The sequence below is a fragment of the Musa acuminata genome, chromosome BXJ1-9 (genome assembly GCF_036884655.1).
Source record: "Musa acuminata AAA Group cultivar baxijiao chromosome BXJ1-9, Cavendish_Baxijiao_AAA, whole genome shotgun sequence".
Lineage (NCBI taxonomy): Eukaryota > Viridiplantae > Streptophyta > Magnoliopsida > Zingiberales > Musaceae > Musa > Musa acuminata.
In genome coordinates this window covers 43,089,933-43,106,180 of record NC_088335.1, presented here as the reverse complement: position 1 = coordinate 43,106,180, position 16,248 = coordinate 43,089,933, and the positions used below count along the sequence as shown (strand labels likewise).

At 36.7% G+C, this 16,248-nt stretch overlaps 2 protein-coding genes across 8 annotated transcripts; one reads left to right on the top strand and one right to left on the bottom strand.

The window, feature by feature from the left end:
* Positions 1–723: 723 nt before the first annotated feature.
* Positions 724–8,852, bottom strand: LOC135586924 (probable E3 ubiquitin-protein ligase HIP1). Of its 7 annotated transcripts, none has more exons than XM_065083811.1 (8): positions 8,427–8,850; positions 7,367–7,570; positions 6,048–6,871; positions 5,055–5,962; positions 2,650–2,700; positions 1,373–1,471; positions 1,166–1,309; positions 724–1,094 (listed from the first exon to the last, which is right to left on the bottom strand). In XM_065083811.1, the coding sequence occupies exons 3-8, from the start codon at positions 6,805–6,807 to the stop codon at positions 963–965; spliced, it is 2,094 nt and encodes a 697-aa protein (XP_064939883.1). In that variant the 5' UTR covers positions 6,808–6,871; positions 7,367–7,570; positions 8,427–8,850; the 3' UTR covers positions 724–962. The 7 variants fall into 7 exon arrangements, with proteins under 7 accessions (XP_064939883.1, XP_064939881.1, XP_064939880.1 ...); XM_065083809.1 differs by having other exon boundaries at positions 6,048–6,911; positions 7,403–7,570; XM_065083808.1 differs by having other exon boundaries at positions 7,403–7,570.
* Positions 8,853–12,040: 3,188 nt separating this feature from the next.
* On the top strand, positions 12,041–15,870 carry LOC103998687 (PTI1-like tyrosine-protein kinase At3g15890). The gene is made up of 4 exons (XM_009420234.3): positions 12,041–12,221; positions 12,308–12,458; positions 14,481–14,743; positions 14,829–15,870. Exons 1-4 carry the CDS (start codon positions 12,178–12,180, stop codon positions 15,490–15,492), a joined length of 1,122 nt encoding a protein of 373 aa, XP_009418509.2. The 5' UTR covers positions 12,041–12,177; the 3' UTR covers positions 15,493–15,870.
* Positions 15,871–16,248: the final 378 nt, after the last annotated feature.

Sequence of the window (16,248 nt, the reverse complement as noted above, 5' to 3'; positions counted from 1 at the left end):
CAGTTTCAATTCCAATCATCGATTTGTTTTATTTTTAATTAAAAATAAAATAAAATTCATAATTTTAATTTCAAGCTTTGAAAAATAAATATATTTCGATAGGAATAATCGATCCAAAGACTTCAAAACCATAATTGAACCACCCAAGATTGATGGCTTCTTTCGATTCAATTTAAAACCGACGAATTCGATTTTGATTCAAATCGAACCGCGATAAAATATACCAAAGTGAAAGGTAAAAGAGTTACCAGGGAAGAATTGTGTTTAGTTGTTGAGGCATAACAAGGTTAGAGATGGAAGAAACTTCTCATGTGCTCATTGATTCCCTCAGGCACATTTTAGATCAGCATCCTATGCAAACTGAAAAGGTAGAGAGATGGATCATAAGAAAATGCCAGAAAAATGAACTGCAGAGCATAGCGGCAATCCAGGTTGACCACAATAATAATGCAACTGTTTTTGAAGGGTCACAGTGCATAGTTCAACCTGTAAGACAAAGCTGTGCCATTCATGGTCATGGCAACATCATCCACCCAATGAAATGATAAAACAGAGAGAGAACAATCTTGTGCCAAAACAATAGATCAACAAATAATCCAAAAGTTAATGGACTTGGTTATTGGATTAGGTTATTTCAGATCTTATGCTATCTAAACCATTTGGAGCCCTGAGGTCAATTTTTTGGAAGCAATTTGTAAATATAGGAGAAGAAACAAACATAAATGAAGGGTAAAATAGTGCAAACCATAGTAGTAAAGCACAAACTTCCAACAATCCTGACCTCCTCCTATGTAGGTGGCAGGAGTCATATACCATGCAATATAAGACTCAAGCATTAAAATCTATAATGTGACTCGAAAATTTTAGAGGAAGAAAAAAATCAGGAAAATGCTATCTTTTGTTGTGGTATAAAGTCGCTGCCTCTTAATTCGAGATGGAACGGCAGAGTCTATCCTTTCTTTTCAGGTACTCAGGGCAGTTGTTTTACAGACGGGACATAAATTCTTTATCATCAACCATTGCTTGATGCAAGCAGTGTGGAAGTCATGGCCACAATCGAGTCGGCCCAACTCTGCCCCTTCCATGTATTCTTCCTGCCACAGGACACAAACTGTTTCTGAGTTCAACTGTTAAGGAAAAGCCTAAGGGCCTGAAGTGGACTCACCCGACAGATGCAGCATGGTTCAACTTCCCCCGATGGTTCTGATGCAATAGATACATACTTCCGTTGTCGTAGGCAGTTCAGGATTTTTTCCTCGCTGAGCCCAGTGTTGACATTTCCTATACGCTCTCCCAACACCAACAGTTCCTGCAAGAACAAAATTGTTTTATTTATAGTTCAAAGTTTCTTCATCAAACAAAAGATTATTACCTCATAAGACATATTATCCACATCCAGCCGCATATCTCTATACCTGTCATGAAAATTGGTGCCCCCAACATATCCTGACTGCTCAAATGATAAGAAATCCTGGCCAAGAATCATCAGAATAAGTCCAGTCCTATCATTCTGACACTTGGACTCAAGTTTATTGAACCAGCCAGGCAAGGGTACTTACAATCTCAATATCATAGACTCTTTACATCTCTATAGGAATTTACAGGATTACAGCAAAGTATAGTGTTTTGGATTGCGTGTATAAGAATGTAGGACACCCTACAACCAGTTTCACTTTTAAAGTCCGCCAGTAACTAGTTTTCTATTAAAGGATGCTTTACTTCGGTACTCACGTACAAAGGGTTTTACAAAGATAAAGGTCAATAACAAAATCTCCACATTAAATTTTAATCATGACCCAAATGAAACAGAAATCCCTTGGTCAGGTACAACAAAAATTTGAGATCAGAGAGACTTCCAGAACATGATAGAAAGAGGCAACTACACTTCAAAAGGGCATTGCTAAAATTGAACCTTCAGATCAACCAGAATGAGAAGTGACTTACATTAGCAATATTATTACTTTGCGAGAAGTAAAAAAAAGAAACTAACTTCTACAAACGAAAAATAAATCAGACATTGAGAAGCCCTCACTCCATCCCCCCATCCCTCCTAAACTGAAAGATAATGGTTGGAAAATATCTGTTTAGCCTAGTTTTGATGTGCACATTTGTAGTAAATGAGCAAATTTTACGCGCCTAAGATCACTTGCAATTTAGATATTTTTCCCATGTCAACAAGTGAACCTTACCAAATACTAAAAAAGATATGTAGCTATGATAGACATGGGCTAGCTGTTTGATAAATAGCAACCATGCAATTAAATGAGAAAGGAAAACACATGCAATTAAATGAAGTTACAACATGAACATGTCTTTTCTTCTAGAATTTAAAATAAAAGGCCAGACATGGAGGTTTTGGTACAATACAACTACATTACATGTTATGGCGATAGGAAAATAACTGAATGGTAATCCTGGGAGATCAAAATAAATTCTTTAGGCTTCAATATGACTTTAAACAGCCTAGACACATGCCACTCAATCAGACAAAAGCCAAGCTATAAGGACCATAAAGTCATGCTCACTAATTAACGATACCCATGTAAGATAACTCAATCATGCATGAAAGAATTTATCACCATACGACTAAAAAGGGAAAGAGAAAAAGGGGTAGAAACATAAGCTCGATGCTAAGTAATGAAAGCTAACCTCAAGCAGCAAGGTATCCCCCCGACGGATGAGATCAAAAACATTACGAATCTGTTAAGGAGAAAATCATCTCGGTCAATAATATGGAAACTAAAATAATATTCTATCAAACATTTTCTCACTAAAAAAATATGCTAGACAATAACTAGTCAGTAGCAATAGACAATTTCATATGAAATAAAAATTTCACTCTAAAGCTACTAATCTCATGTAGAATTAAGAAAACCAAATAAACTTCCTACAAAACACCTCGTCCTGCTGCAATCTTCCAGAAAAGGTAAGCAGGTAACTTAAATCTTCAGTCCTGCTGCAATTGCCAGTTTTGCAAATGACAACCGGACATCTGAACATATTTCATGAAATTTCTGGTCTCAAGGGAAACATATTTGCATTTTTGTGTAAAATGTGAGAATTTTGTCAATTCTTGGAAAGAAAATGTCTAGAATAGCAGGAATAGCTAAAAGAAAAATATGCTTTCCAGAACCATAGCTTCATTCACAAGTGCACATGTATGTTTCCGCTGCTACAAAAGGAAATAAAATTATGATATCAAAAATTGTGGACTCACTGTGACAAGATTCATTTACTTAAATGTCAACAAAGATTAGCTAACCCACACTCGAAAGTATGGCCATGAGAAAGCAGAGAAAAAAAGATGTCATTGTCTGATACTTTACTTTACTAAAAATTATGTTTTCCTTGTAAAATTTAGCTATCTATGCTTTCCTTCTTGTAAAATTTAGATATCTGATGATTGTATATGGGATTGAGAATATGTCAAATATCAGATCCATTCACAAAAAGACTAGAAATTTGATTGCCAACAGGAAGTTCAAAGAAACACTCGAGCTAATTGGCTACCAAAACCTCAAGATTTCTCATCATAAAATACAAACTTAAACAGTTGGCAGATAGTGTTGACTGTTGGAAACCACATATGAAGGAAAAAGTTTTCAGAATGCTGCTTGACTGGAGAATTTCAAAGACGTTATTAAGATAGTGAAGAGCTCATACCATGTGTAAAAGGGCATCCCAGTTCATGAGGTTTCTGCTAATATAGGTTTTAAAAAGGTTCAATATAAGAAACCTTACCCCTACAAGCAGAGAGGTTGTTTTGATCGTTTGAAACTTTGACACCTAGGTCACAAAGAAGGCATTCAAATGGTATGTTACTAAAGAATAATTTAGGTTGTTTCTATGACTTCAAACCTAGACGCCTAGACCGCAAAGAAGCCACTCAAATAGTATGTTACTAAGGAATTATTCTACTTACACAAACAATGAATTTCCAACTTGCATAACTCATAAAACCTTCATGATAGCCATAGAGAGGGGGCATGATATTTGAACAACAGTGTCAAATAATTATTCCAAGACCTTGCATTGGTAAGAACTTCGTACACTGAGCTTGCCCTTTTAGGAACAAAATTTTCTTCACCACTAATCCACTATTCCCAAGAGGGAACCTGTATTCATCCAAGTCTCCATGAAAATCTTCATCAGAGTTCAAAGCGATGATTGAAATACTACTGAGTCTTGTCTGTTCATCCAAAATTTCAGAAAATCACCATGCATATCCAGGTCTCAATTTGCTCTGATGCTACCAGGCTCCACCCACTTATTCCAGTCAGAAACAATATATTTATGTGCTGTTAGGTAGTGCCAGCCCTGTCAGCTGATTCAGATCATTCCAGCATGGTCAGCACCTACCAGATATGCCTTATCTTGTTCCTAATATCATGTCAGGAAGTTCTTTTAGCTTGATATGGCTTCATTTCTAAACTTCAATTTGGTTGTTACCTGCACACAGCCCCGAGCATGATATCATTAGATCATGATCCCATACAAGCCTATCCCATTTTTTAAATATCTTTGTGAACTAGTCAGTCCTAAGCTTTTGTCCTAACTCTTCGATGCTCAAAGCACCACATGGCAACCAGATCACAACACCCATCATCTGATGAGCCTGGAGACAAGAAAGTGGGATTCTCAAGGTATCTGTTTGTCTCCTCGGTATAAAAAATTGGTTTGATGTTTTCTTTCCTTCCCTAGCGCCAGCATACCATTTAGTGCTGCAGGCATACAATTTCCAGTTAGTCCTTGTTTCCTTATATCCATGAAATGCAGTCCATACTGGTCAAAATGTTCATCAAATGCACAAAAATACAAATTGGAAAGCTTTAAGAGATCGACCATGAAGGTTCTTATAATATGTTCTTAGGTCATGCAATAGTCTCATGAAGGTACCAAGTTCAAGCTAAACCTTAAAAAAGTTTGATTATCAAATGTCAAATGCCGGACAGCACATGTTTTGCTACCAAAAGAAGTAATTCCTGAAAAGGCAAAAAGATATTGAACAAAATCCTCAAATCACTTTCTTTATAGATGGAGCCTTCATTGCATACCTCTGACGTCCTGCTTCTGCGTTCTCTTGCAGCTGCTAGAGTCCGCATGGACAAGGGATTGCTCAAAGCACCATCATTTTGCCTGTGCAACATATTTGGGAATCTCATGTATAGTTGCTGATGATTACGTGGACCAGCTCCAGGTTGATGACGTCCAACCTCCTGTGATGTGGAAGAATGGCCATTATGTGGAGGAAGGCTCATGTTCCAACCTCTAGATTCAGAAACTGATGATAAAAAAGACCCAAGTATAGTTTCTGATAAGCGCCGATGTTGGTGGTGAGGAACCCAGTTTGCACCTGGTGATTGATAAACACCTGAGTTGGTGCCAACTTGTGATGTAGGCACTCCATTTCCTGATAACGTTGTGTTGCCAATGGTCAAGCCCCGGTTTGTCTGGTTTTGCACCAATTGCCTGGTGTTAGGTGGGGGAATAAACAATTGTTCTACTAGATTACTTGAAACACTCATTGAGTTTAGCTCCCTAGATGCTCCATCAACTGAAATTGCTGGAGAACTTGAAGAACTGTTTGCTTCTCTAGTGGAAGTTCCACTCTGTGGGAAAGGGTACAGATCTGGAGACAATCCAGGAATTGTTTGTACAAGAGGCTGCCTACGTGGCCCCATATGGCTACCGACTAACCTAGAATTTGATGGCTGATTTGATGGGATTGTCAGAGATGGCTGTTGAGCAGGCCAAAGATTATACTGAGTAATGTAATTCTCTTGGTGCAATAGGTTAGGTATGGTAGCATTAGTTAGATCTGCATGGTTGACTCTAGTGCGAATATTCCTTTGGAAGCTTTCATCATTTACTGCTGCACTACCAAAGTACTGGTGTTCAGAAGCTGCAACCCTAGTGCTTGTGCCAATTCCAGCATTTATTTCTTCTTCCGCATGTTTCACACCTGATAAGTACATAGATAGGACAGATGCTTTTTGAAGTAGATATAGGAAAATGAAGAGGAACAATGGGCAACAAATTAGTCTCACCTTCATTAAAGTTACTAGAGCTTCCGCTAGCTGAAGACTCCCCATGAAATCGTTCAATGTTCTTTCTCTTGTGTGAAAAGCTTTGATCATCCAGTGCAACTCGTTGTCTGTTTCTATCATTGTTGGATAAGAAATCAATAGCTCTGGAAGAACTCTCAAATGTACCTGAAGAGCTTCCAGAGAAGGAAACAGGTTGATATTGCATTAAACCTGGATTATACGGTTCTTGATGTTGCCCTGATTCAAGAACCTGGCTACTCATTCCAACATGAGCTGAACCGTAGTCCAAGTTATGAGGGAGCTCACGAAAGTTGAGAAATTGTGAAAATGGTTCTCCATTGTTGGCATGATTACCGTTAAGTTCAGCATCCGTGTTCTGAAAAGAAAGAGTATGGCTACCTTCAGATCTATCGTCTGATATCCTTGGCCCACTGTCTCGATTACTTAGAGAAAAGGTCCAACCACATTCCTGTTTTATTTCATCATTACTGCCTTGGTCTAATGAGGGCATGCTAGAGCTTGTCCCAACTGGATCCCAGATATTCAGGCTGGCACTCCCTTGACAAACTACATTTCCACGGGATATGTTAGTACCACTAGGTGATAGTGGATTGCTGGGTAAATCATGGTTCTCTACTGAATTAAAAAGAAGGTTGTTCCAAAACATTTGCTGATCCATGACTGAGCTACTTGAACCAGATGCTCGATCATATTCAAAAGCCTCACAAAAGGGCTGAAAACTACTCCTTTGCCCCTGCATCAGGGATTGTATGTCCTCTGCTTGCAACCCTTGCAAGATGTATTCAAGTGTAGCTCACCAGTCACTACAGAATCATTATCAGCAACTCAGCTACTGTTTGAATACTGCATAGTTAATAATCAGATAATAAAAAATTATATGCAATAAATGCAACAAATTTTATAATCATAACATGTATAATTTATAGGCTACATGAGGAAAAGCACGAATAAAGCAAAAAACTTGTGATTTCTCATAGTGGAACATGATCATTCAATAAAATATTTTCCTAGGGATTTCACAGCAATGTTGAAATCAGCCAAGAGACTGAATTGATTCACAGCTTCATAGGCCTTTAATAAAAAGGCTTACTCTCTCCTTATAATGGGTCTCTGTTGATGACTACTTTGCAATAGGCACAGATTCAAGGTTATTTACAAATGAACTGAAAAGTAAAACGAAAGGCTTTGTTCTTATCCTATTAGTAATCATGTGTACATATTCCTTTCCTAATTCTTCATTCGATGAACATAACTAGCATAATCAATCAATAAATCAACAGCAATATAATTGACGTAACTTGTACTACCAAGAATTTGCAATTGTCGAGACATACTTCAAGAGTCAGCATTTGGGCTTTCCAAATTCGACATACTGGAGTTGGAAACAGGACTCGATTGAACCAGAATGGATCAAAACCACAACATATGTATGCAAATAAGCATTTATTTGATTCATGTAAACCATACACCTTGGTTACATGTGCTGCATATCTGAGAGGAATCTGAATTTCACCAAAGAATTTATAAAACAGGTCAATAGATATTGAAATCACAAGTTCCTAAGAGTAAAAATACTTGAAGACTGAAACTTCTGCTCAGGTTTTGGCCCGTCAACAACCAATAAAACTTGCATGAGCTATTATCTAATGTACTTTATCTAGGTACAATCTCAATTCATAAATTGAAACCAAGCTTCTATACGTTCTATGGAAGTTTCATTGTTCTTGGCTCCCGTTGATAATGAATTCAAAGACCATACTCATGCCAGATATCAATTGATTTCACGCTTCATCATTATTCAAAAGCATGAAAAAGCGGAACCATTTAACTTCATTCTTCTGATAAGCAATGATTAGAAATCCATGGACCAATGTCACATGACCAATTCAACCAGCAAAATTTTATCCCTGAAATCATTTACTAAATGAAAGCAGATGAAAACCAGTTACAAGAAAGAGATAGTAGATGAAAGATCTTAGTTTTAATCCTAGCATAGATGGAAACTTGTTGAAGCAACAGTTTATCAAACATGCAATCAAAATGGTCACGGTTTTAATTTCCGTAATTAGTCTGGGACAATTCAAGGTTCCATAAGAAGAGACAGGATCTAATCACCCTACAAAAGGGAAATAACACAAACATCAAACAAACAACAGCAGCTAAGACGCAGATCGGTAGACCTCCAAAAAGGAGGAAACCAGAACGAATCCGAGACCAATTACCACGCCATGGAACCCCAAAACCCAGCACAAAAACCGTTCCTTTTCCCATAAAGAAGCCACAAGATCGATACTAAAATCTCAATAAAAATCCTACTTTTACATAGGATTCCGGAGGATCGGGTCCAAAAGGTCTCACCTTTGAAGCAAAAAACGATCCAGAAATCTCAAAGATCGGCCAGCAAGAAGCCTCCTTCGCGCCTTCCCTACAATCTCCACCGCTCTGCCGTCAATAACAACATATAAACAGCCCCACGGTCATCGAGGCAAAGGGATGCCTCCGATGGTTCAAGAGAGGTGAGAAGAGGAGGAATCGGCTGAAGGAGGTGGGGATTGTAAAGGAAATGAGGGAGAAGGAAAGAGAGCAAGAGAAACCAAGGGAAATGAGATGGCTTTCTCCCTCTTCCTGTTTCTTTTTACCCCTCTTTGTGATGATGCTTTGAACCTCCCCCGCTACTAATATTCCAGAGTTGAAATAGAGAGGGAGGGTGGCAGGAGAAGGTGATGAAAGACTGTGATGTGTGCCAAGGTGAAGGCTTATCTTTGGCCTACACATACTCCTTGTGCACCTCAATGCTCAACACCTCACCCCTCTGTCTTCACCTTCTTTTTCTTCTTTTCTTTCTTTGTTGCTTTACCTTTTTTTTTTTCCTTCCTTTTATTCAAGGGGTGAATCTGATCCCAAATACATGTTGTTCTAATCCATTTTGTAAATTATATTTTTATTTTATTTTCATATTTCTATCTATATAAATATCCATCTCAAACTCAATTATCAGATATTCTACTTCCTCTTTTAGCAAATCACATGAATATATATATATATATATATATATATATATATATATATGATGTATCTAACTTATTACCATATTTAATCTTATTAAATTTACATATAATTATTGTTTTTTTGTGAATATAACTAAGTAGCTCATCAACAGGGAGAGAGAGCTAAAAGAGGTAGTTTCTTGCAAGGAGAGACTTCCTTAATAATTATATTCCATTTTTGTACTCTAATTTATATAAGTCATTTTATTTAAATTAAAAGAGATTTTCTTTTCGAGAATAAGTAATGAAGAGTAAGTAATAAAAAAGCCTTTATATTAATTATTTAAAAAGTATAAACAAATTTTCTATGAAGAATAAATGAATTATTTAATCATGATATGATGTGACCAAAAAAATATCATCATTTTAACTTAGACATGTTTGTTCCTAAGACCAATTGTTGATATTTCAATCATGCCCAATTATTTCATATTTCAAATCCAAAGAAAATATTAATCCCAACCAAACTCCAGTCCAAAAACTAAACCAAATTGTAGGCAACTCCAACCCAACTCACATCATATCAATTCTTGGTCAAATATGGCATGCTTGGCAAAGCATATGATCTTAGATGGTGTCATGGATTCGTTTATTTCTTTCTTTTCCATTTCCCACCATGGATTTATTGTTTCATGTTGACCAATTTTTCCATTTCCACTCATGCTAAATATTCTCTTCAAATAAATTATTTTGATTTGAGGGTAACATGTCACCTCATCTCATCATCATTCAAGCCTACCTTTGTCCATTAACATCATTCATTTCCTATTCTTCCAAGTTGACTTGGAGGTAGCGTTGTTCTCTCTTGCCACATGAGACCTCACTGAAAGCAAAAGGTTGAGAGATACACCATGAGAGCCTCGTCGAATTCCCACTTTAAATCTTATTATCCCAAGCCATAGCCACTTTGTGATGTCGTTAGGTGAAACATAATCAATGCCTTGGAGCAAATGAAGATTGCATTTAAGGATCGACTTTAAATGCTTCTTGCAACATTACTAATGTTTTCTTTTTAATATATGTATGTATATATATAAATATAAATTTCATATCTTTATTTTCTAGTATAATATAAGTATTATTTAAAAAAAATGTTTTTTTTAGTATAATATATGTAATTTTAAAAATATTTAAGATACTCGCTAATTAGTTTCGACATGAGCAACTAATAAAATTAGTCGAGTTTGAGTTTCGATTAAGAAAAACTCATAAATCTAACCTTACTAATATGAATAAGAGTACAAATGACATTAAAGAAAAAAAAATTCATGTTTATTTATAATATACCTTTTTTAGGTAGATCACTAAAATGGATATCATCAATGTGGTCACATAAACAAATAAGATAGATATATATATATATATATATATATATATATATATATATATATATATTCAACTATAAAGTTTACATCATCTCCAGCTTAGTGTGGAAATGAAAGACCCATTGCAACAACTTGGTTTTATTTTACATGCTAAAGTATACATCATCCTACAAAGTTAGGAGACCAAAGTAGATAACAAGCTCCAATTTCAATTTTATATATATATATATATATATATATATATATATATATATATATATATATATATATATATATATATATATATATATATATATATATATATTGGCCAACAATTAATATGGCGTATGAGACAACCTAACTTGATATTTAGCATACTAGCTGCTAGATGGAATCAATTATTAGATGTTCATAGAAACTTTTAGAACTATCATTGATGCAATATGATTAATTATATTATGCATATAGTTTATGAGATGCCTTAAAGAAAGGCCTCGATTTAATATAAGGTAAAGACAACAACAACAATTTGATTGATTGTAGTGTCCACTAATTCCTGAGAGAATAAATTATTATACAAATAACATTTGAACGGCACTCTAATCAATACTTTTAGAGAAATATAATTGGTTGATTTTCCTTCAAATATTTTTTTTGGATATTTCTTAATAGGTGCTTTCATTTTTTTTTCTCAAATAGTGCATCTTGTTTATCTCCTTTGTCCTTGTTCTTGTTTATCATCCTTAAGTTTACTCTTGCCTTCTTTTATTATTGGAATCATTATCTCGTTTGATTTTTTTGCTCTTGTCCTTATCCATCATTATTTAGACCTCCTTACACCTTCATTGTGGATGACGATGAGGGGAGGCTAATGGCATCATCCTATTGGCAATAGAGGGTAGGATCAATGCTAACGGTAAAGGGAGACTAATGATGAAGCTATTAATATAGACGCCAAGGAGAATAAGGGCCTCACGATGTCTTGACAATGTCAGACGAGAACATGGTGTACTGAGGGTGATAAATGAGAATATGACGATCATAAGCAATGAGCGACAACGAGAGACATTACAAAAAATAATATACACCATATGGGAAAAAAATAAAAACATTAGTTAAAAAATCTAAAATGAGAGATTTTTTTTGAGAAAATCACTCAATTTAATTTTGATCATTTGACTAAGATCAACAAGGATCATTTCGTAAAACTAAAATATAATATGAATGGTATGTCCTAAATAACTCAAAACATAGAAATAGTTCCAATTAATGTAAAAGAAAATTATAAGCTCCAATTAAGAAAATATTTCGTCTTATGGTAACTTAAGTTGTGACGTGATCGGTTATCGAAGCAACTTTGCAAGTTAACTTCCAAAACTAATTGCCTTCCTTTTTAAGCAAATTGTTTTTTTTTTTCCAAAAAAGGCTAAAAATAGATTAAAAACAAATGTTCTCAACATATTCTGAATCCATCGATAATGTTCATACCGCCGCCCCCGGTGTTCAAAATAGTCGAATCATAAAGCGCCACGTAGTTGGCACCACTTCCACCTAAAGTCATCGCGCAGGGTCAGCAGACCCGTCACCTTCCTTCTTTGACCCGTATGGAAAAGAGACTTCCGTCACCGAAAAGGTCAACCACGCGGTGCGGCGGCGTAGGCGGCGCGTGCATTGGAGGTCTCGCCGTCGCCAATTCTCCACCGACGGAGCTCAGAAGACCATTAAGAGGAGCCAAGGGGCGGAAGGACTCCGCGGCAGATGGCCTTCGGCTCCTTGTTTTGCTGTGGGAGATCCGCGAATGGGTGCGTTCTCGTACGGGGGTTTTCGTGGTCCGACCGTTCGTTGGTGCTAAAAAGATGCTCTCTTTTTTTTCCCCCTTGGGTTGCAGGCGGCAACGGCGGAAGAAGGGATCGCCGACGTGGAGAGTGTTCTCGCTCAAGGAGCTGTATTCGGCAACGAATAACTTCAATTATGATAACAAGTTGGGCGAGGGTGGATTCGGCAGTGTCTACTGCGGTCACCTTCGGGATGGATCTCAGGTATTATGCCGAACTGGTATTCATGTTCTCCCTTCTTGTTGTTTAGGTTTCTGAAATATGTTGAAATTTGATGTTTGCGGCTAGAGATGACGGTAATTGGCCTTACATCTTGGAACTTGGAAGAACACCTAAAGAGAATATTTATAACATCTGCAATAATATTTTGTATAGAAAGCTTTGTGCATGATCGATAACATGAAGGCCTGAAGCAGAATATTGGTGAAGGTTTTATGCTGGTCATGCTTCTTAATGATCATGCAGATGTGCACTTGCTCTTGTTTTCTTGCAGCCCAGTGGAATTGTTCTCTAGTATCAAAATCATTATAGCAGCCGATTGAAATCAAGCGGAGCACTTGATTAATTGATTTGCTATGGATTTGAACAGTATGTCGTTACTAACATGAGAATGATCTGATTATTTGCGGGCATATGGCACTCGGATGGCCAATAAAAGCAGTTGACAAATATATAGGAAGTTTACTGTGAGTTGTCGTCAAGTTTGTATTCTGCATCTCCAGATTTTACTTAAGTACTGAACTCTAGAAGCTTGAGAATTTATGCCAGTAGCAAATTTGCTATTAATTAGTAATGCATCTTATTCCAAGTTTGAAGAATTGTCTACTTGTTCATAATTTTCTTCATTTTTGGGCTTGGCTTGCCTCATCAATTGACTCATTTTGCATGTGCAAATGGTTTGACAAGGTGTTATCTTCAGTAATCACGACTCGGAAAAGTATTATGGAATTAATTAATCTGTCACTAAATACATTTAAGAAGACCTTACTGCTTGATTGGATAAAATAGAGAACGGCTGTTTAATCCTAGGCTATGGGCTTCATTTCAACCCCACCTTCATACAAGGGATGCTAATATTACTGTATCTGAGATGTTTTTCAACGTCTGCATGGCCATTAGACAATCTTTCTGATGGCAGATATTTCAGTTTCATTTTTCATGAATTTGTACATCAAAGCCAACAGCTTCCCTCTTCATCTTCTAAAGAATACATGACTAATCATGATGTAGCAATCTGTTAGAGAACACTTCTAAGGGTCCCTTTTTTTCCAGTCATTTGAAATCCTCTTATATTCGGTTATACTGCAAACTTATTTAAAAGAACTTGTTTCTCCTATTTAAATCCATCTATATCAGCATGTCCAAATTATGGCTTCCACATATGTGTTGATAATTATAGTTAGCTGCTAGCCTGCTACACTGGTCAATGGCCAAATTTGTTGATTGTTTTTTTCCTTTTTTTTCATATTTTCTCTTCCATCATCAGATGACTTCATTTTAGTGTACTTTGCAGTACCTCTGCCTGCTTCAATTCCTGTTGGAACTACGACAATTAACTTGGGTTACCTATGCCTGTTTCTCTTGACTGTTAGTTATTACTGATATTTTATATGTCTAAAGTTCCTTTGAGATTTGTCTTACTCTAAATCATACATTAATGCAAAGATGTTTTCTGTGATATAGTCATGTTTGCTTGGGATAATATTTCTCAGAAATTTATGATTGCTTTCATACACAGATTATGTCTTATGGGATTGAGACTAGAATATTAAATTAATTTAGTCAGCTCCAATAAGTAACCTGTTAAAGTAATTTTTTCAAGAAGTTTTAAGTATGGCAAGTAATCTTGTCAAGGATCACTAAGCACTTGGGCTTTTCTGAAAGAGCTGTTCGCTATATTCTCATTATCCATTTAGAAAAGAGAGCTTAAATATCAAATGTGATTAGCTCACGAGATGGCCAGGCTTGATGTATGAAACCATTTGTTGAAGCTTGGCTTGGTGAGTATGTTTCAGTGGCAAGTAGCTCCCTCTAGTGCTTATTACAAACTTGTGCTTGAGCTCAGCTCAAATTAGATAACACCATGTTTGTGCCAGTTGGGACTGAGCATATAGGTTTAAGGCTTGCCATATTTTGTGCTATTCCCCAGTTTACAATTTTTTTTTCCATATGAAGTTAAAATTTATTGTTTGTCCACGTATTGTTGGTAAGTTGCATTTTGTTTAGATTGCAGTCAAGCGGCTAAAAGTTTGGAGCAACAAAGCAGAGATGGAATTTGCTGTTGAGGTTGAGGTTTTGGCAAGAATAAGGCATAAGAATCTCCTCAACTTACGTGGATACTGTGCTGAAGGGAAAGAACGCCTCATAGTCTATGACTATATGCCCAACTTGAGTTTGACCTCGCATCTCCATGGTCAACATGCACGAGAAGGCCTCCTTGGTTGGGGTAGGCGTATGAATATTGCTATAGGTTCAGCCGAGGGAATTGCGTAAGTTTACAAACTTACGCACTCTAATGCTACTTTCATTTATTCAATAACATGTGAAGCCATGATACTGAGATCTACTTCACAGGTATCTTCACCATCAGGCAATGCCACACATCATCCACAGAGATGTCAAAGCAAGTAATGTTTTACTAGACTCAGAATTTCAGGCACGTGTTTCAGATTTCGGATTCGCAAAGTTAATTCCTGATGGTGCAACGCATGTTACCACAAGGGTAAAAGGCACTCTTGGTTATCTTGCACCAGAGTATGCCATGCTAGGTAAAGCATCAGAGAGTTGTGATGTCTATAGTTTTGGAATTTTGCTTCTAGAACTTGCCACTGGAAAGAGGCCCATAGAGAAGTTGAGCCTCACTGTGAAGCGCTCGATAACAGACTGGGCTCTTCCGCTGGCTCGAGAAAGAAGATTTAAAGAAATGGCAGATCCAAAGCTCAAAGGGGACTTTGTGGAGTCAGAATTGAGGAGGATGGTGCTTGTAGGACTCATCTGTGCCCAGAGTAAGCCAGAGAAGAGACCCACAATGCTTGATGTAATCAACTTGCTTAAAGAAGAGTCCAAGGACAAGCTTCTGAATCTGGAAAATGACGAGTTGTTCAGAACGGACCTTGCCGCTTGTCATCAGAGCCTTTCTAGTCCTCAGGACAGTTCAGATGGCATTGAGAATGATTCAGAAAACGAGAGAATAAAGGGAGCTGGTCCTTCAACTGAAACCATTTCTGGTAATTCCTAGAGAGCTAGTATACAACCATTGATGATCGATGAATGATGTTCTACCGGAAAAAAAGTACCAATTCATGGTTTTTCCTTTTAAAGGAGAACCTTTTATGATTGGCAAAATGCAAGACAACTTGAAATGGTTTGTGGGCATCAATTATTTGGAGATTCCTTGATACTGTGTTGTAATTTTCTTCCTGAAACCTATACAATCCTTCCAGCATCTGGAAGTATTTTGAGCTGGTGTTTGGCTCTAGTTTAGCCTCAATGTTCATTCTGTTTGATGCTTAGAGATTGCAACTGATGTAATTTCCGTGTCATATGACGCTTCCTATCTTGGCTGCCTTGATGCTGTAAAAAGATTGAAGTCGATGTATTCAGATTTCTGCTTCCATGCAGTGATGTCCATGAGATAAGATTTTATCTTTTTATCTATAATCTACAAACATGGGTCAATATCTGATCCAAGCTAAGCCTTCCATCATATAACATCCATAAGTAAGCATACACAGGCACACTAGCTTGCAGTTTAAGCATGACCAGCACATCAGCTTTAGATTTGATAGAATTCTATATCAAGCATATCGAATAGGAATACCAAACAAAAGCTTCCCTATTCATGCATCAACTTTATACAACCATTGGAGTGAAGCTGAAAAAGAATTACAGAATGGAGTATATTTATCTGCAAACAATCATACCAATGGCATTTTAAACTTTATAAACAAGTCACTTGAGAGATTTTTATGAACATTAATGCCTGCAGACCCCA